The following is a 22,160-nucleotide window of genomic DNA, read 5'->3' as shown; positions in this document are numbered from 1 at the left end:
TCAATAATGTGTGGCTGCTGTTGCTTACCAAATATTTACCGGGAAAGAGCAAATAGATGATCTGTGGCAAGTCATTCAACTCTCTTGGACACTAACCTGTTCCTTCACTGAAACAGGAACAGGATGTACACCCACAAAATATGGAATTCCCCCCAACTCATTCTCCCAGACTTTAAAACAAAGACTACAATTGTTGCTGTTCTCTTGATGTCCCCCCTCTCCTCTCATTCCAAGAATATTTCTTAATTACTTGAGTCCCAATCACCTCGCACTATATGTTTGTCAGATTTCAAAAGGGGTTTTGGTCAGTTTCTGTGTCTCTTTATATTCCTAGTCTCTGACTTTTATGCCAAAATACATACCTCCTCCTACTCTTCCTTTGTCTCTACATAGGCTTCTTCTCTTGTATTTAGGTGCCCCCTTTCAAACCCAGACGTGTCTGTGATGCCCTTTTATTGTGTTGGAACCTTCTTCTGCCGTTTTAGAATCTCCTGATATTGTGTTGAAATCTCCTGATATTGTGTTTAAATCTCTTATTTTGTGCTTAAACCCTTGATCCTGCTTGTTTTTACGAAACGAGTGTCACCTTCTAGCTTCACCTTGTACCGCACCCCTAAAATACATTATATACTCCTTTTCAACCTACTTTTCTATTGTATGTTTCTCTGCTTACAGCGCTCTAAGGTTTTGTTGCCTGGACAATGCTAAATAAAATTATTAAATTATTAAATACATATTTAAGGACCCACTCTTCGTAGATATTTTAGTGTAAAAGGGCTGGGGTGAATTGGTGAAATTAAAATGTTCTGCCCACCCCTCTCCCCCTGCCAGACAATAGCTCACTTGTCTTAGAAACAGAATTGTTCACACAAAAAATGATACACATATAGAGCAGATAGATTTGACAAGGGGCACAGTTTCTATGAAGGTGTGTCATTTGTCTTTAGTGAAGCCTAATTGTTAAATGAGATTTTGTGTCTTTCGCAGGAACACGCTTGCAAACAGCTGTGGGACCGGAATCCGATCGTCCACCAGTGACCCCAGTCGCAAACCACTGGACAGCCGGGTACTCAATGCAGTGAAGTGTAAGGATCTCTTATTTACAACTGTTCAACGTCTTGCATACTGCCTCAGTTGTTTGTTGTAATTGTTGCCTACTCGCTCTTCAGTTTAATGATTCCTTGATGGGTGGAATTCTGATACCTGCTTGGCATATTATACAGCCAGTAAATGCCAATTCAGGTTTGCATCATGTAGTGTACTTGGACAGTTCTTCTAGTTAACATGCTTATTTCATCTAGTTGACATGAATGCATAACTAGCATCATCTTAAACCGTAAGCTGGTGGGGGCAGATCATCTGTGTTACTGTTAGAGTCAGATATTTGGGGTAGTTGTCCTTCGGATTTGAAAGGAATGTTAATCACCACACTAAATTGTTAAAAAAATCCAGTACCATTAGATCCGACTCTGGCTAGATCTATTAAAGGGTAGGGTAATCCAAAATACTGTCTCCTTCCAGCATCTCCCAATATAACTACATTTGCCACTTTTTTAAAACTCTTCAGGGAAGACTGGATAACTTTATTTGGCACAAGAGAATATTGTTTTGTTATCTCCCTATGCCTGAGTTTAGAAGATATTGCCTCCAATAAAGATATCAGGACATAGTTAGAAATTTTGGAGGAGGTAGTGCTATTGGATTCACCCATTGGCTGATATCCTTTGGGATCTTGTTCGCGCTATATAAAACTTTATAAATAAATAAATTGGGCTTTGGTCAAGTTTGATTCATACTTCTTCAAAAGATGTAACTGAAGTTAATACAGGACAAAAGTGACAGGAAGTTAGTTGACATTTGGGATACCCAACGGCTACCCTAGATACAGTTGTATGGGGAATCCAAAAGTCCCTGTACTGCAGATGAGGAGAGGCTATCTTAGTCACTAGGCTTTATAGACTCCATTGGACATGGGCAGAACAAATTCCACCAGAAAATTAGACATCATCTATATAACCCGATGAATAAAGTGCCCCATTAACAAATGATCTATGCAAAGTTGGATCACTTCCCTATTACTTATAGGACCAATTTATGATTGAAAGTGTACTGCCCAGATTGCTGGTCACGCCCAGCATGGTGATAACATTTCTATGGACATCAGAGAGGGCGGTTTGAAGAATGGAGCCTGAGTCTCAGACCAACACTTTGGCAGCTCAGTGGTTGAGTTCTGTAGCAGCATATGTTGCATGCCGCCGGATAGCCATACGCTGGAAGGAGACAAAAGTTCCACACTGCCTGTTGGCTACAGGAAATGTGCTGGGTGACTGGCAAAGAACCAGCCTTTGATAAGGAGAGTTTGAGTCATTATAAAGTAGATATCTTGTCCACTAGTGGAAAAGTACTTGATGGCACAGAAATTACCTCCTAATTAACTTTTCACCCTAACCCCTTTAATTATACTTCTATTTCATCCCTTGTGCTCTTTCTTGCACTTGAGCGTATGGGCACTTCTGATGGAAATTTCTACCTGCAGATTCTTCACCTTAGAATTTCCCCCAGGCAACAGTTTGGATCTGGAAACTTTTTCCAGCTATGCTTCCGTGCACCACTGGGTCACACGGTGCAGCCCCACCCTGGCTCTATACCATACCAGACATAAACGCCGCACCTGCATGCTGATGTCAGTTCCTTTCTTTCTGCATCTTCCATCGTGGATCTGGAGCTCCACTCCCAAATTCATCAGCCTATGACGGCTTCTAAAACATGAAATACTGTCCGATGGGAAACTGGGTCTTCTCCTAAAACTGCAGGTTTTAAGCAACAGTGACTATAGAAAACAGATGTTGGTCATGGATCTGCATGAAGTGTGTCCCTGGTGTTTGCGCTCAGGACACACCTCTGAGTCATGTGATAAGTGTGTCAATTATGCACTCAGACAATCTGAGATCAAGAAGTGAAGCTGTATGTTGCTGAACATAAGAAGTTGAAGCACTCCCATAAGTCCTGCTCCAGGGTGTGGACTTGTTCTCGCTCCCCAACCTTATGGTTGGAGTCATTCGGTAAGTCTAAATCGAAACAGAAAAAAGCGAAGTGGGACTCAACCCCATCCCACCACTCTATATCTAAGGAAATGGCTTTACATTGTCAGTCCGTGTGCTTTGGGGCCATCGGTTGTGGAGATGATTCCCCAACTAATCCCATATGGCCACAATTTCCCAAGTTATTGATGCTGCAGCTGATTTAGGCCTTCTATGAGGCCATGCTGCAGATTTTCAGTACACTACTGGCTCCCGCCCGGCATACACCTTTGGGCCCCAAGGACCCACTGGGCCTCCAGTTGGGTACCTGCCAGTGGGTCTGTCCCGGACGCTGCCTGAACCCTTCGAACCTGTTCCAAGTTCCGTATCGATTCTGGTACATACATCTACTCCGGCTCCAGGACCTGTGCCGGTACTATAGCCACTGGAACTCGAAAAGAATATAATGCAGATTTTCATGTCTGACACCAAACCTTCTTCAGTCTGATTTCAACCTCTGTTAAACTACAAAATTGCGATAGTGCAGACGGTCGTCATACAGTCGGACTCCGTACCAATGCCTCTACTAGAGCAGAAGCACCTGGCTCTGATTCTGAGCACACCACCAGAAGGGGAGGATGATTGTGGGGAGGAGGATGTTGGTCTCCCTCCTCATTATGACGCTGATCATTTTTGCATGGACTTACAACAGGCCAGTATTCCCAGTACCTCCCCTGATACAGAGTTTAACTTGCCACGTGGACTACATACAGAAGAGTTTCAATAGTGGGCCAATGGGATTCTGAAGTCCTGCAATTGCAGCTGCCTTCAGTCGAGACCAAGACTAGCATTCTTATTGAACCTTTGTAGCCTGGGTCTGCCCTGGGTCTTCCCCGTCTCAGCCCTTGCTCCCCTTTAACAACGCCCTTTCTGATACCTTGAGGGGCATTTGGTCAAAGCCCTGTTCTAGTCCACCAGTGAATAGGCAGATGGACAGGCATCTTCACACCGGGGCCTAACATTCCTGATTTTCTCATTAACCATCCTACCTCAGGGCTTCTGGTGTTTCAGACTTCAACCAGCAATTCATTACACAAGACTCCTCAGGAGAGAGAGTCAAAGAGGACTGAGACGTGCGATAAATTTGTGTTCTCTTTGGCTAGCCTGTCCCTGAGATTGGCTAAAGTGGTACTGATTGGCACCAGTATTGTGGTCCACCACCATGCAAAGGTGCATTCCACAGGATTTTCTGGAGATGTACAATCCTGTCTCATGGAAATGTCCTTTGATTAGTCATATCTTTTTGCAGAGAAAGCAGATTCTGCCTGGAGTGTTTTAAGGACAGTAGAGCCGGGGTGCGCTCCTTGGGCCTTTCGATCCCTGCCAGTTTGTGTGTCAGTTTAGAAAATTCCAAAGTTACTGCAGGGTTCTGGTGTATAGCCATGCCATTGACCCCAAACATTACTGCAGCCACACCTGTACTTTTAAGGATGGGGACAGGGGTCTGGCAGGCAACATACAGGCCAGCAGGAGCACCAGTCCTCTTGGTGCTCTTCCTCTTCCCTTGCAGAAGGTATACACCCGTTACAACGGATCTTTTACTCCGCAGACCCATTACAACGCGACCATTACTCCGCATACCATTACAACGCATTGCGCTGGGGGGCGCTCTAGGATAGGGAATAAGTATAATTTACTATCCAACACCTTCCCTAGGGTCCACGGGGACTGGAGTTAGAATAGTAAATTATACTTACCACTATCCAGCGCCCCAAGGCGCTATGCGTTGTAACGGTATGCGGAGTAAAAGTCGCGTTGTAATGGTCTGCGGAGTAAAAGTATGCGTTATAACGTCATACATCCCTTGCAGAAGCAGCCACTGAGCTGCTTTCGTTTACCCTTAGAGGAGCACACCCATCTTGTTGGAGCAGGATTCCGTTCTTCCTCCCTAAGCAGTGATCCATCACGTCCAACAGATGGGTCGTTCATCATGGCTTTGTCCTTCCCTTTCTTTTAGCTGTGCCAAATCTTTCTCCCACATTCCAAAGGGGTCTGCACTGAGAAAGAGGAAAGAGCTGTTTCTCTTGAGGGTCGACACCTCTGGCCTATTTTGGACCTTTGACCTTTGGATGCCTTCTGCAGAAGGATTAATTCAAACTGCTTCCGCTTGCTCCGATCTAGGCTCCTGTGGACATGGAGGACTGGATGGTGTCCTTGGATCGGGCAGGATGCTTGTTTTCATACACCTGTCCTGCAGTACCACAGTTGTTGAAGGTAGAGGCAGCCAGGATCATTTTCAGTTTGCATTGCTCCCCTTTGGTCTAACCAGCATTGCTGAGGTCACAGCACACCTTGAGGGGTTGGGAATACCATGTTTCCCCTACCTCACCTCAGCGACTGGCTGTTGTCGGTACACTTTTCACAGGCAGTTGTAGCCCACCTCACAGTCTACGGTGAACTTCTTGAAATCTTTGGGAGTCGCGGTCAATGACCCGAAGTCGCATGTGACTCCTATCCTGAACAATGTAGGTTCAAGGCCTTCTCTTCACCTCAAGAAGTCCTGGACTTCTAGGCTATGATTCCCATGTTTCATCCTCTGTTCTGGATCACTGTGAGAGCAGCTCTGGGGCCTCTTGGCCGCTTAGCCTCCCACATCTTCCTGGTCGACATTCAAGTGGCACGTGCAGGCTCTGCAATAGACTCTGAAGTTCCAGTGGGCCCAGCATTGAGGAAATCTATCGTATGCCATCTGGACCTCTGAAGAAATGGCTCTCGATTTGCAGTGGTGGCTGCTCTAAAGCACTTGGCCCAGCTGCACGCCTCTCTTCCTACCCCACCCAGAGCTGGTAGTGATGACGTATGCATCACAACTGCATTGGGGAGCTGGAAATCAGAGTACTCTGTCTCCAACCTAAGCCTAGATAAATCTGTTGGAGTTGCAGGACATTCTTTTTGGTACTGAAGGCCTTGCTGCCATCCGTCAAGGGGAGGCTGGTGCAGGTCCTAATGGACAACCCCACCTCCATATGGTATTGCATAAAGCGGGGTCCTGTGCCTGGAGACTCCGAGTAGCTACAGTTGGTTTGAGTGTTAGAGGATTTTCCTAAATTGTGAACCACCTGGCGGGATCCTTGACCGCCATAATGGATGAGCTAAGCAGGTGGCATCAGGCAGATCATGAATGGCGTCTACTTCTCGAGGTACTACAGGGCATCTTCTGACCGCTGGGAGAACACTGGCTTGAGCTTTGCACCACTGTCAAGAATGTGCGGTGTCAACAGATTTGTATGTTAGATTTTCCATGAAGATGCTCACTAGGAGAAGCATTCCTGTTGGAACTGAACAATTGACTCCTATACCTCATACCTCCCCTGCCATTCCTTCAATGAATTTTGTAAAAGATCTGGACCCTGTTGCGCCCAAGTCCTCCTAGTGACTTCAGACAGGTCAAGGAGGGTGTGGTACCTGAAAGTTCTGAACTTGAGCATGGGTCTTCCAATCAGACTTCCTCTTTAAAAGTATTTTTTTGTCACAGCTGCAAGACTGGGTCCTTCACCCTAATCATCATAGTCTAATCTCCACGCGTGGAGATAGTGTCAGCAGTTGACTGCATTTAATCTACTTCCTGAAGTGGTGGATGCAACTTTCCTTGGCCATAAAGGCCTTTTATGTTGGTTTCCGCGACAAATTTGTGGCCTAATATCGTATCTGCAAAGTTGACTCTTGTGCTGGTCAGTCTGTCAGACGTGCTTTCATTTTTGTCTTGGGCCCACCAAGGCTTTCCAGTGCGCACTATAAACTATTTGTTGGCCCTCTTGGCCTGTCTTTATTTTCCAGACCAACCATCCTTCTTAAAGTCACCTATTGTGGTGAAGTTTATAAAGGTTTTGACACACGTTTCCTCCCAAACCATTTGATACCCTAGTAGGACCTTAATTTGGTCTTAATGTTTCTCGTGTGCACGCCATATGAGCTGAAGCATAACTTCTTGCTGTCTCTCTTGCCTTAGAAGACTATCTTTCTTATGATTACTTCAGCTTGTCATATGAGTGGGCTTCAGGCACTGTTGGTTCAACCTTCCTGCACCACATTTTTTCCACATAAATTAGTGTTCGGAACCCAAGCGGCATTCTTGCCTAAAGTTGTGACTCCTTTCCACAATGGCAATTCTTATCACCCTGTATACATTCTTTGCCCCCTCCCCCTCAAAAAAAGAGGAGAGGCTTTATCGGTTGAACCCCAGAAGGCCTTTCCCATTCACTTTAATTGTAATAAGGAACTCCCTGTGAGCGATCAGCTTTTTGAATGGTGCAGCGAAGAAAAGAATGGAAAGACTGTCCAGAAGGGGGCCCTGTTGAGGTTGATTGTCCTCTGCCTCAAGATCTGCTACTCACTTGTCAAGAAGCAGCCTTCAGAATGTCTGAGAGGGGCCAGGTTGCTACCACTTTGTTGGCACGCAGAGCCTTGACATCTGCCAGCCTGCAAAGTCTGCGTCAGTCCTCGTGTTCAGGCAGTACTGCCTTGACAGTCCTATCCATTTCACCCATTCAGTCCTGCAAGACTTTTGTCTGAGCCCAATCCACAGACCTCTACCTTGGAGAGGTTCTCCTTTGGTATCTATTCTAAGGTGAGGATTCTGTAGTTAGAAGTATCCATTAGAAGAACAAGTTACTTGCCTTCTGTAATTATCTTTCTTTTGGATACTCTATCTAACCACAAACTCCTCACTACTCTCCAACCTCCCCACTCTGTGGAGTTGTCTCTTTTTAACATTTAAGAGGTCCCAAAGAAATATCCAATCCTAGCCATGACACTCTTACAGAGGTAAAGTTATCTATCCCACTTGCCCGTGCGCACCCAGGCAAGTCATTACGCAAATCGGGGTACAGAGAAGATCCCAGACCGCACAGCGTTACAGCGTAGACTTTGGGATCTCCTCAGCATGGAGAAGATAGCAGCTAACCAAGAAAATTAGCAAAGTTCATTCAACAAAGTGTGGAGTGCATTCTTAAAATTCCTGTCTCTAGATTTTAGGGAACTTGCATGTCCTGTGTACTTGAGAGTTCTACGACTCATATGACTGTCAGATGGAGCCTTGAACCTGAGAGGGGCTCAATGGTCAGCAACACCTCTTTCAACTCATAAAGCTAGAAAACATGGCTACAAGTCATGGTATAAACAGAACACCCCCATCATTCTTCACTCTTCATATCTGAACTCTGGAGGAAGGTCGCTCCTCACCCCCAGATCAATCCTCCTTCCCTCTTTCTCCAACACGTTTTCATCTCTTCTCCTTTCCCCTACTTCGTGTCCCTCCTTATGTTTTTCTCGTCTTTCCTACTGGCCTTTGCTTGTGAGTATGAGTTAAATTACCTATTTTTAATAAACCGATTTGAACCATAAAAAGTCCCAAGTTTCTGCACACTGGTTACCAACAAGCATATGAGAGCGTAGAAAGAGATAAGCAAGAAATGTACGTCAGCACTCAGGGGTAACTATTCTATGTTGATCCACTCCCATGACTTCTGGGACGGTGTGGACCCGCAGGGCACTACCTAGCAGTGTGCAGAACATTTCTGAATAACGTTTCTGGATCCCGCCTGGCTCATAGGGAGTACTAGAAGGTGATGATTCTGCTGTTCGAGAATCAACCAGAAAGGGAGTTACCGAAAGTAAGTAACTTGTTCATCTGTATTTTTTTCTTTTCACACTTGCTAAAGTATACAAACAATACTGAAAGAGGTTGGAAGAGAATGGCAACATAGGAGGGGTGACAAAATGAACAGAGTTCTGTGCTGGCTGAAAATGCCTCTCTCTAGGGCAGGGAAATGGGCCCAGTGAGATTTTTAAACATTTAAGCCTTTCAGGAATTGGACCTATTGATAAATATATGACGACCTTGATCTTCAACAATAGTTGGATGGATGACAGGACTGCACTACTCATTGCTCCTGCCATGCTGCAATGATAGTAACACCACAACTTCTAATCATCACAGTCCTACAAGTGGGACAATTCGGACTACTTCAAGCCCCCAAAGCTATAATAATGTCTTGGGCGGGAGGAAATAGTCCTTTTAGAAGTAATTTGCATAAATAATTAGCTGGTGTTGTGGTCCTCTCTAAATTAGCCAGACAGCGGCACATTGTTGTAGGCTGCCACACGCACCGGTGCTGACAATTAAGTGCCGGTGCTGAGCACCGGAAAGCACCGGCTCAAATTAAGCACTAACAGGAAGACTTTAAAAGTACATTTAAAAAAAGGTAAATTTGTAGGATTGAAGATTTTTGTGTGTTATAAAGTAGTGTTATCTTCACAAGTATTTATTTTAAAGAAAATGTGGAGATGGATTTCTCCTGATTTAGACCACGGAGCCATACGTTTGTGTTATGCCTGCAGTAACAGTGTGTTTTTAGTGCGCCCTGTGCAACATTATCGCAAATACATGTTGCTGTGAGTCTTCCCTTCCCATCCAATGCCACATTACGGTGGCTCTCATCCTGTCTCAGCTAGACCACTGACATCACTTTGTAATGCTGAGCTGCTTCTGTTACTAAACAAATGTTAGGTGTAAAGCGCTCCTTCGCTCCATAAAGGTGGACCCAGTATGTGTATCGAGTATATAAAACTGTAAAAAAATATAAATATAAAAACATTTTAAAAAATCATTTCAGGAAGTTCAACGCTCTCTGAGCAGCAAAATAGTCTGGAAGGAGGCAAATTCAAATCAGTTTTTTGCCGCTCTTCCCCTACGGATTCTTGTATGATACTTTTTAATACACAAGAACAGTAATGGTAATGAATTTAACTCCAGTTAAATGAATTGCACGGATAACCCCAATCAACATGACCATGGCCACAAAAGGGCTGAGAATCTTTTTAACTCAAGAATTGCAACCCAGGAGTCGTGAAGGGAATTTTTTAACCAAGAGACGAAGGATTAAAGCTAGGTCCAGGAGGGATCTTTAATTCCCCTTCACAGTGCTCGTGGAACAATACAGCTTGCATTCGGGTCAGGTCCTGGGATATATGAAACTGGGAGCAGCTCTGTGGACACTCTGGGCTATTACTGACACTGACCTCCCACATACTCCCTGGACCAATCTGTGTACACTAGCTGGCTCAGTATTGGGTATTCAGGCTCATACTGGAATTAAATTAGGTAGAATGAAGCACGAGAGGGACCTTCAATGACACAGAATGGGCCAAAATATTGGAATAGCCCTGTTGTTTACTGTAACGTGTGATTCTGATACGTTCAGTTTAATGTAATAGAGTTTCTAAATGCTGACTCGGATAGGTGAATCAAAATTCCAAGATGTCTCTGTCCTATTGTCCAAAAGAGCTATTGCGCTGAACTGAAACAACACTCCCAGATGCCCCCCTGCTCCCCATTTTCCCTCTGAGCGATGATGATTCTAATGTTTACACTGGGAGTGTCCTTGAGTCAAATCACCAGACATATAAACTACATAAGTCCACTTAGTAATTACAATTTACTTATTAACTATTACACTCCTATAGTACACTCTACCATTTGTGTGCACAAAGCACTGACAACGTGTTAATTATTATCCAACTTATTATTATTGGACCAAAAGTCATGCAAGAGCAAAGGGCACATAGAGGGTCCTCTTCTAGTTACAAAGGAGGGGCTCCCCTGCCTATCCCTATTCTGCCACACTTGGACCTCAGGTTGACCTTGCATTCTCTAACATCTGGTGCTGTAGGCTGCTAGTCCTTGTTCTCCTGGTAACATGGAAAGTCTGATATCCTAGGGATCCGTTATTGTAAATGTAACTTCTGTTTACCACTAGCACATTTTGGAGACTTTAGATGCAACACCGGGAATGTTTGAATCCAATACATTCTCTTTGGAATTGAGCTCCATTGATCCGCTTCGACCTCCCATAATGGGCAGGCGATAGGTGATACTGGTATAGACCGAGATAAACGCCGGGGTGCCATGAAAAGTTGGTGTTAAATCTTGTGAAACTTAGCACAGATAAATTTCTATAACATAAAATGCAAAGTATTTGGGCTTGTAATGAATGCTTTCAGATTTGACAAGGTCACTGTGCGTGTGTAAATATATATATATATATGCAAGAAAAATCTTGCTGCTCCGGTGCAAAATTGCAACAAGTGTTTATTTTAGCAGTCACAAAAGAGGCGTTTCGACTTCACACAGGGTCTTGGGGCCAGATGTATCAATCAAAAAACAAAAGGAGCTTAGAGGGTAAAGCTAGTCAATAGGTCGCCCTCCACTCAATGTACAACTACTACACAACAAGACCTAGACTATTGAAGCACTTGAAAAAATTCCCCCTTCTTTAGGCTATTTCGTTTGTTGCTTTCTATTTGCAGACCTTGCTCCCCTTCCTAAGTATTAAATGGGGTAGCCGAAATACCTGAGGGTAGTGCTATATTTAAACAGTTGCCCGATTCTCATACGCTAGTAAAATACAGTTGTGAGACCAATCATGCCACACTTAATCTCGTGTCCAGCATATACAGTGCTAAACCGAAAAAAAGTGTGAAAGAGCGAGATGGCACCTCACGGGCGCACCACCAAACGGGGACCTGACTGGTACTCGCCAGGACAGCCCTGTTGTCATCATCGGTACCATCAAGCTCGAAACAGAGAATAGTGTCCAAATACACAAAAGATTTGTGAAAAAAATGCAGTGAACATAAAGCAAAAAAGTGACCAATACAGTGTCAGTCAAAACATTAAAACACTCATACCACAACACAGACAGTACAATTTTATTCAGCTTCTTGTGTTGTGTATGGAAGAATAAAAGGAAAAAAGTAGATGTGGTTATCACCTATTTAACCACTCATACTTTTACTTGCCGACATGTTTCATTGCCTTTTGGGTTTTAGGCAATTTCATCAGGGCGTCATATGTATTAAAGCCACTGCAAATGGACCCACACGTCTTCACAACCTCATTTGGCCATTGGTGCTCCTACCAGCCGGATGGAACATGGTTGTTATTTAAAAAGACAGGAAAATCGCCAAAAGTCGATTATTCACTCCTCCCCTTCGAACTACGGACGGTAGAGAAGCGGCCGCCGTATCTCAGCCCATGGGCCCATCTCTCTACCGTCCGTAGTGGCTTTAATACATATGACGCCCTGATGAAATTGCCTAAAACCCAAAAGGCAATGAAACATGTCGGCAAGTAAAAGTATGAGTGGTTAAATAGGTGATAACCACATCTACTTTTTTCCTTTTATTCTTCCATACACAACACAAGAAACTGAATAAAATTGTACTGTCTGTGTTGTGGTATGAGTGTTTTAATGTTTTGACTGACACTGTATTGGTCACTTTTTTGCTTTATGTTCACTGCATTTTTTTCACAAATCTTTTGTGTATTTGGACACTATTCTCTGTTTCGAGCTTGATGGTACCGATGATGACAACAGGGCTGTCCTGGCGAGTACCAGTCAGGTCCCCGTTTGGTGGTGCGCCCGTGAGGTGCCATCTCGCTCTTTCACACTTTTTTTCGGTTTAGCACTGTATATGTTGGACACGAGATTAAGTGTGGCATGATTGGTCTCACAACTGTATTTTACTAGCGTATGAGAATCGGGCAACTGTTTAAATATAGCACTACCCTCAGGTATTTCGGCTACCCCATTTAATACTTAGGAAGGGGAGCAAGGTCTGCAAATAGAAAGCAACAAACGAAATATCCTAAAGAAGGGGGAATTTTTTCAAGTGCTTCAATAGTCTAGGTCTTGTTGTGTAGTAGCCAGATGTATCAAGCAAATTCGCATTCGCAAAAGCCTTTGCGAATGCGAATTTGCTAAATGGAATGTATGAAGCAAAATCTGGTGCAAATTAAGGAATCGCAAAATTTGCAATTCCTTATTTTGCAATTGCATTTAAGGATTCACAAATTTTGCGTTTCCTTAATGTATGTAGCCAAACAAATTAGCAAAATGCCCTTAAGGAATCGCAAATTACCACAAACTTCTAGTTGGTGGTAAGTTGTGAATTTCTTGAAAAATGCACATTTTTGCATTTTTCAAAGTGCCATGTGATGCACATACATGCCATTAGGGCATGTATGTGCGCCTCATGTGTACCCATGCATATTTCAGGGGTGCAACAGGGTGTCCTTTGGACACCCCTGCACCCTTGAAATTATTCACAATTTGCGTATAGCAAATTGCGAATCGCAAATTGAGAATAACTTCCCATTCATTCCTATGGGCCTCATGGCCCATAGAAATGAATGGGAAATTATTCCCTAATTGCGATTAGCAATTTGCTAATGGCAATTAAGGAATTTTAAGGAATCGCTAAAAAATAGCGAATTTCTACATACATCCCAATTTGCAATTCCCAAATAGCGATTTCTAAAAAATCGCTATTTGGGAATCGCAAATGATGGTAATGATACATCTGCCCCTTGGTCACATGTGTACCTATATAGATGTGTGTGTATGTATACACACATATATTTTAAATCAAGTAAATTGGCATTTGTAACTGTGTTGTTTAGATATCTCTATGTCATGGACTGGTTTGGGAACAATAAGTCATTTTCTAAAATCTTTTCTTTTTGCAGTATATTGTCAAAATTTTGCACCAAGCTTTAAGGAGAGTGAGATGAATGTGATTGCGGCAGACATGTGTACCAACGCCCGCCGAGTCCGTAAGCGTTGGCTTCCGAAGATCAAATCCATGTTACCAGATGGGGTGGAGATGTACCGCACAGTCATGGGCTCCACTGCCACCGGCATCCCGTTGGAGTCTGGCTTCTTGCCCACACCTGCTCAGGTCTTTGAGCAGCGCATCTATGCAGAAAGAAGAAATGATTCCGGAACTATAGTGCCGATGAGAACTAATTCGGCAAATGTGGATCTGAGCAATGGCTCAAACCAGTCTTTTGAGCAGAGCGAGGAGGCGGAAGGAGCTGGCTCTGTTATACAAGAGGCACCCGGCACCGACCCACCGGCTTCGGACCCCCAAAGCACTCCGCCACCTTTCGAACAAGAATCTGGCTCTGCTAGCAGACCAGAAACACCAGCGAGGAGACAAGATGGTGCTTACGGAGGGACTTTATAAAGGAAGAGGAGGAGAAACCCATGTTTGTCACCTAAAAGGGATCTGTAATACTGAAGCTGCTTGCATGCATTACTAATACAATAATGTGATCAAGCCACTTACCTACTGAACTGCTACCGTTGCCTGACAACAATGTGATTTTTATTCTGCTTGTATTTAAAATTTATGAAGGAAATGATTGCATTCATTATATTGTAAATGATTAGGTCATCTAAGACCTATTTAAAAAAAGTAAATGGGCTTCTTTTTGATATACTTAAGTTAGTCTATAAGATGAAGGCTACTTCACCTCCACCGTCACTGCAAACACCACCACCACACCACGCGCAGTAGCTTAAAAAGCTATGGTTTAATAGCCGCTTTATATACAATAAGTTTAATTGTCGCTTACAAAGAAAGAAACTTTCTTTAGTTTGAGCAAAAATGTTATTGATGAACAAACGACCGCTCTTCTTTTTAATTCACCTTTGCAGCGGAACAAGTTTAATTGTTTCACCCACATGGCGCTGGGAACAAAAATAACTTATTAGGAAAGTCCTGTTCTCTGCTGTTTCCTTCAGGAAGAAATCAACTGATGGGATACATTGTTTTTCTGTAGCACAAAGTGAGTTCTTTCCTGGGGTGGTTTAGTGCTTGTTCAAAGTGGCCAGAGATGGTGTCCATAAAATGGATGGGTAAGTGATGTATTGCCAAAGATGCCTTGAATGTCAGAGACATTTTCCCCCTGCTCGTCATTGGTCCAGGTGGTGTGATGCATCAGGCATTGTATTTTGTGAGTGTCTCTCGAGGGCAGACCTCATCAGTTAGGTGGTGGCTGGTTGGTGAGTAACTAATGCTAGAACTAACCTTCGAAGTCTTTGTACAAAGAAACCGAGCGTGTGGTGTGACACCAAGCAAGAAGCCGTAGAAAGATCCACCGAGGAAATGTCAGTCTACTGTACAAAAGCCTTCTCAACCTCAAGACAGCACGTCTTTCCTAGGATAATGCATTCTGTATGATCTGTGCATGAAGTGTTTGTTGCACTACACACTGCTTGTCAATCATGCGCTTTACCAATGCTTAGTATTCACCTTGTGGCACTTGGAGAGAAGTATGAATGAGAAAGTACGGTTACCCTGCAGACTTGCGTTGTGTTCTGCTGTTTTGTTCCTTAAGAGATTGCATTGTGCTTACAAGCAGAAAGAAGCCAGTCGTTGGTGGTCACCATGGAGGCAGTGGTGCCGCTTATGCGTTATATTATTTTGTGTGAATTGAAACCACTTCTGGATAGTATTCCATTCAGAAGACAAAGTACTGGGCAAAAGTATTGCCTTACTAGCTTGAGAATTTTTTTCTATTCCTAAACAAATGCAAGGTAGAACTAAGTAGATGGCGCTAGCTAGAATTCCTTAAAAAGTGCCTTTGCTCAGAGCTTTACTGTAGAAAAGAACGCAGAGAGAATCTATAGAAAATATGTGCACCTTGTGAGAGATTTGTTTTTTTGTGTTGGAACGTTCAAGTTGTATTGCCCTGAGCAAAACACAGTGAGTAATTGAATCTTGTCCAATGTCTGTAGGGACCAAAATGGTGGACTTAACATGGTCAGAGTTGAAAGTATTAGCGACCTGCGACCTGGCAAAATGTGTGTCAACTCATTAGTAGAACAGAGAAGATTAAAAGAAATGGAATGGATGCAAGTCTAATATGACAAGGCATGCATTATAGAGTTTGCTGGGATCGATTGGCGAAATACAGTGCTGGCTGGCAGCTGTTTAGATTTAAAGAGCCAATTCACAAAGCTTGTTTCCTGTAACAATTCATGGGTCAACCACATGTAAGTCCAGAGTAACTCAAACTTATGATTGAACAACTCTTTGTGACTAAGACCCAGAAAAAACTCAAAGGAACGAACATCTTCTGTCTTTTACGTACCCTCGAAATGTATTGGTAGGTAAGGGCAGAACACAAAATGTGTTTGGCGGAAACTAAAAAGAGGCCTTACGAAAGTGGTGTGGTAGTAATTTTGTGCGTAAATTAGTGTGATAACATCTGCTAGGACCCGAGGCTTTTTTATCACATCTTTTGCTAAATTTTTGGGATATGGCTGTGTAAAGCACTTTATCAGATCTCATTGGACCAATCTGCTTTAATGGTAAAGAGAATACGATTTCTGAAGTAAGAAAGGAAACGGATTGATAAGTTGTCACATGTCGTCCTTCAGAAGTGGCGGGCCGTGGAAAGGATGGCATGGCATTTTTGTTTAAATTATTTGATATGGCTAATGACAGATCATAGAAGAAGACAGTCCCTTTGCACGGTGATCATAGATTATATTTTTTATACATTACATGACTTCCTAGGTATGGTTTCCCTCTCCCCTTTTTTCTTACTTTTATTTGTTGGACTAGGAAGGCAAGGTTTGTAGGTGAACTTTAAAAATGTGAATGGTATGAGGGCTTTTCCTTATCAGTTAGATGAGGTAGAGCAATTTGCACTAATGTTTCCTATGTTTAGAGGCATAATGATGACCTGTTTAATAATGTACCGGAACGACAATTATGCACATTTGCATAGGGGGGCAGTGTGTTCCCCAAAATGCCGAATGTAAGGTGAAACAAGAAGCAGTCTGTTGATTGTATGAGGCTTTCCTGAGTGCCTTAGAATTTTTTGATCATTTTCCAGTGAGAACCGATTACGAAAAGTATAATTTCGTTGTTTACAACTATATTTAATTCAAATATTTGATCTGCTGTACAATGTGAATGAAGGAGGGACTGCATTCATTTGAGGTCTGGCAGCAAAGTATTGTGTGTATTAGTTTCTATGTGATTGCACCTTATGCTCATGCTTGATGTCAGCAAATATGTATGTTCGAAGAAGCACCTTTTGAAAGTCTAAGCAGAAATTGAGCTTGAAAATTACATTATTATTAGAGGAGGGTGATGACGTCTTCTCTTTTCCTTGTAACTGAACCACAAAACGTACGTCAATGCGCAGTACTCCGATTTGCACTGGAGCCGCGTTTCTTTGGTGAGGGCAGCGTGGTCTTTTCTGTACTCTCCCAATTTATAGTACTGTGCTTAGACTAATTATTAAACTGAAGGATATGGCAAACACAGTCCAACTTCTATGTTTGAAACTGATAGGAGTATATTTAAATTCTATCAATGTTACTTAGATCCCCTTCATCCACAAGATATATATTTTTTGGAGAGGGGGGGATACCACAGACAATATAATAGTTGTTGCCCTGGCATCATAATGTGATGCCTCTACCCCCTTTTGAAATTCACAAAAACACCAAAAATTTAAACAATTTTATCAACAGGAAGGGTGAAACAAATGTTTTGTTCTTTGTCTGCTGTTGAACTTAGAAGAAATTGATGCTAAAAGTTTCTGAAATCTTTCATCTCCTCTCAATACAGCCAAAGGTCCAGCATAGGTTGTTAAATGTGGCTATATAGCAAGACATATCAAGTGTCAAGAAAAATTATCAAAAGAAATCTCAAGAATACCATGAACACCAAACTATGTTCCAGGGTTACAGATATTTTGGTTACTAGGGCAATTTGGAAAGTAGTCTTTCATTATTGAAAACCATATGTTAAAATGTGAAAATATAGATGGTACCTGTCAAGGCATCTCAAATTGTGATCAAATGGAGATTAAGAGTGAAAGGAAAAGTGTGATTTCCTTTTTATTAACAAGTCCCATATCACTACATCTTTCATGATATTAGTTAGATTAACATAATCACAGTGACCAGAATTGCACTGCCACCTCATGTGGGGGCACATTTTCGCTACCTGGAGGAACCACATTATTCCAAGAGAGGCGATAATACGTCGTATAGCACTGTATGTAGTACAGTGGTGGACCTGGTTGCCCAAAGATTTCAGATCTGTACGGAGACGTGACTCTGCAAGCTTCCAAAACTGCCTCCCTTCACAAAGGCGTGAATGCACGTGCACTTTATGAGCCACCCAGGAGTGTCGCATATTGTGAGCTACAGGTTTGTGAACAAACTTTATCAAATTCCGCGGGTATAGCACTCTGCCACGCCTGCGCTTCTTCACAGGTTCTCAGATATTGAGATTGCAGCTGGTGTCTCCTCTTGGTAAAAGAAGGTGGGGTATTTAATTAGGTTAAATTTCACTTAATTCAATGAAAAGCCTTTACGTTACCCAGACGTTCCAACTTGGGTATGTTTATTTTTTATGTGAATGTATTATATCCAGTGGAATGAGAAGCTCTCTGTTTATTTGAAACCTACTTTTCATGAAGGCAAAATGACTGCCTTAAGCGAAAAAGTTTTAATGTACGTATTTGTACACATATACTCCTCCCTTCTCTTACTCATATTCATGACACTGAGGGTGCCCTAATAAATGGTCAATTTGAAATCTCTTACTATGCATATTTTGTTACAGTAAATAAAAATTATTTGACAGGTACAAAATGTGCCACGGTGTCTATCTTTAATTTAAATTTAAATTAGAGATGTCCAACAATGGTTCGGTAGGCCTGGATCCATGACTGATTTTTAAAAATAGCCACATGGGATTAATTAACATGCAGTTGACATAAATAGGAATGATTTATATAGAGCAATGGTTGTGCGTAAAATGTGGTGTGGATCCAGCTCCTTTTCCCCAAAATTGGACACCCAAGTTTTGATTTGCTCCTGGAAATAAAAACACAAAATTAACACCAAATTGTTATTCAAATTAATTATATTATAGGATATTACTGTCTGTTTTTGATAAGAACCGGCACCCTGCAACTCCCCCTTATTAATGTAGAGCAGTGCAGATTTCTTCTCTTTTCTTTGTGTCCTCGGATTCCTGTAGATAGATTATTTTTGTCCACTATTTCCTCCCCCTCTTCTGTCTACAGTATTAGCCAGGAAAACATTCTTGTCCCTGCCAGAACTTTACGTTAAAAGGGAGGAAGCAAGTCAAGGTCCTTCATATTCTTCCATATATTTTTGGCTCAAATTCATGTTTGCTTGTCCACTATTTAATAGTAGGAGGTGCAGACTGCTGAGCCAAGAATTTTGCTAGGTGACAGACGTTCTGGTTCAAAAGTGATAGCATGTTAAAGTGTGGTTACAGGAGAGACCTAGATTTTAATGGGATAAAACACTAAAATGGACTCTGAGAACTATGCTTCTTTGTGCTTTTACAACAGTGTCTGAACTACAGAACTAAACCTCATGTTGGATCACCCAGCGTTGTTGTTGGAGAAGATGGAGATTTCAGAATGCACTATTGGAAAACTTCGCAAAGTATCGCATTGTTGCACCTTTTTGGGGCAGATAATTGTTACAGTGCATCTCCTGTCTGATGCCCACTATTTGTGCCCTTTTGTTCTGCTTATTTACCAATGGCAAACACCCACCAGTACCATTGCCAAGTATAAGGTGAAATGGCATGCAGCTTTAATGCCGCCCACCATGCCGCCTGGCAATTTGCTTGGACCACTGCTCCGTCCGCACGTGGCCCTTCCTCTGTTCAGTATTCTCTCTGTCACATAACATCCAAGAAATTACAGTATGGTGAGTTCAACGTGGTTAAAGTCATTTTTCAGAGAGTCTTCTACACACTGTGGACTGTAGTACCAGGTGTTACTGAGGAGTTTTTAGTTTAAGGCCTTAGATTTTAATCGACAGCCCGAGAAGGGTCAGAATGTTCATGGTGATATAAAGTCACATGGTAAGCCGAACTATGAATGACTGGCAGTAGACCGGCCCTTCAGGCTATTTATCGTGGTATCGAAAACTTGCAAATTGAGTCTTCTTAGGGAGAGCTTGAACACACCTCATTCAATGTGTAACAGATAATTGATGAAACACACACACTACTTTTATGTTAGGTAGCTTAACTACAAGTGAAGAAGGACCATTGACCCACTACCAATCCTAAAGTGAGGCTCCGCTTTGTGCTTCCTGTGACTGTAAACTTGAACCTTATTGCCATTTTTCCGCTTCAAAATTTACTTGAAAGTATTTCTGGGCTCCCATTGGAGCTTTTGTTCAAATATGATTTGCCGAGGTCAACAGAGAGGTGGATCACCCTAAAACATATATTCCAAAAACAATTAAATGGTTCCCTTCTTAAAAAGAAGGAAAGAATGAAGTCTAAAGCACTCTAAAATGGGGAAATAAAGTGTTTAGATCAATCTCTTCCATTTAAAGCATTTTGCACATGATGGTGATTTTTATGTAAAGAAAAAAGCCAAAATACGCAATACTATTTTTAGCAGACTAAAAAGAGACGCAAGTATAAATATTTTTGTCTTGAACATTTGGATGGCACTTGATTCAAATAGAACATTAATCCTTTGGATTAAATGTTTGAAAATGAGAGACTTTAAGAAGTACAAGGTTGTTTTAACCAGTCTGTTTAGAGTGTGAAGTAGTACTGTAACTCACGACTGTTAACCTTTTTTTGTGTGCTGTCGCGCAGACCGGGCAGCACCACGGAGCTATGTTTCCAACACGAAAGATGCTCGCTTTTTTTGTGTTCCCATTGTGCATCATCCACTGATATTTATGTGCTGTTACTATGTATAGTTAAGACTTATTTTGTAGCCATGGCTGTCACAATATATCAGCAACTAAAAAATCCCAACCATTGAGAGCTCCTAGTTGTTTTTTTTTCATATCATTAAAAACATTCAAGATGTGATCAGTCATTGTAAGATGCTTTGTAAAATTCACATTTACAAAATAAATTAAATTCAAACTAAACCCTATTGTGCACTTGTTTTTGACGTGTGCGATGATTTACATATTCATACATTAGATTAGTAATCTCCAACTTCATGACCACGGTATGTTCGGTGAAAATGCTTTAACCACACTAGCTGCTAAGTACACTCGGATAAGCTTATTGCTTTCAATTTTTGAGAATGTATATGTACATAAATATTTTATTCTTCCTCTTTCTCAACAAAACATATAAAGAATCAACCTAGTGTGACCTGAAACACATTTGACATGCATGCAAATCTCCTTGAAATGCAGTGTATTCAGTGTCTTTCATTATTCATGTTTGCAGTTGTTTTGGGTGGTGTGTTAGCGGTTTTGCTAGTAGGTTATTGCTTTTGATCTATTGGTTCTCATACATCTAAGAGCCTGCATCCAACATACCTAATTACAATTTAATCTGCCCCATTGGTTGATATTCAACTTGTTAATGACTTCGCAGTCTCCCAGATATCTTTGTTATGCACCGGGCAAGGGTTTAGACACAGAGTAGGAACATTTTGCTTTTTATTTAAATGTGGGACCTCTGGACAGTGAGAGGCTGCTAACCAACTGTCGTTACATGTGCCTTTTCTGTTAACCGTTTTGGTTAACTTCATTGGTGTTCCTTCGAATTATCCAATAGCAGAGTTTGGCGGGGAACGCTACTGAGAGTGACTGGTGGTCGACCGACAAACCTGATAACCCCTCTCTTTCACCGCTTCAGGACACCTGGGAAACGGAGTCCGAAGCGTGGTGGAATAAGCTACCATCAAGAAATGAGGAATGTACCTTTAAAGGGGCCGTGTTTGCAGGAGAAGACACACCTACCTATGACGCGCTGCTGTGCCGAGCGAATAGACTGGAGGAACAATGTACGCCCGACAATGACGAGCCGACTCGAGGAGTGGTCAAAAAGCAGGAAGCGGAAGAATCGGGGTGTCTCGACACCTGGAGGAAGAGAGGAGAGCGACGGGAGACTGTGGAGGACGGAGAAGAATTGAGTGAGGACGTTGCGGAGGAGCGGAGAACGGGAGTAGCAGTGCCTGGAGGCCAACGTTCCCAAGCACCGCCCAGCCACACCCACGGAGGAGTGTGGCTCACTCAGATGCGTGACCGAGTATCGGGTTGGCTGGGACGGCGTGGCAACGCCGTGTAATTAGTGTAAATAACGTCCTGTCTTTCCGCCCCAATCACTCCCAAGAACCCCCCCCCCTACCTCCTATCCTCACCATGATTTCCTTCACCTGTCCTACACTAAAAATACTGTACAGAGCACAAACCACTGGTGTCCGCACTTTCCGGGCGTCCCGAGGGGAATCTA

At 42.5% G+C, this 22,160-nt stretch overlaps 1 protein-coding gene across 7 annotated transcripts in view; it reads left to right on the top strand.

The window, feature by feature from the left end:
• Positions 1-20,839, top strand: part of NACC2 (NACC family member 2) — a 448,494-nt gene extending 427,655 nt beyond the window's left edge. For all 7 annotated transcript variants that reach the window (XM_078641890.1, XM_078641889.1, XM_078641888.1 and 4 more), the window contains 2 exons: positions 988-1,085; positions 13,609-20,839. In XM_078641890.1, coding sequence (XP_078498016.1) covers positions 988-1,085; positions 13,609-14,108 — 598 coding nt within the window. In that variant the 3' untranslated portion in view covers positions 14,109-20,839. The remainder of the gene's footprint in view (positions 1-987; positions 1,086-13,608) is intronic.
• Positions 20,840-22,160: the final 1,321 nt, after the last annotated feature.

This window comes from Lissotriton helveticus, chromosome 5_1 (assembly GCF_964261635.1).
Source record: "Lissotriton helveticus chromosome 5_1, aLisHel1.1, whole genome shotgun sequence".
NCBI classification, from domain to species: Eukaryota; Metazoa; Chordata; class Amphibia; order Caudata; family Salamandridae; genus Lissotriton; species Lissotriton helveticus.
The sequence above is the reverse complement of the archived record's forward strand: the minus strand, read 5'-3'. Positions and strand labels throughout refer to the sequence as shown.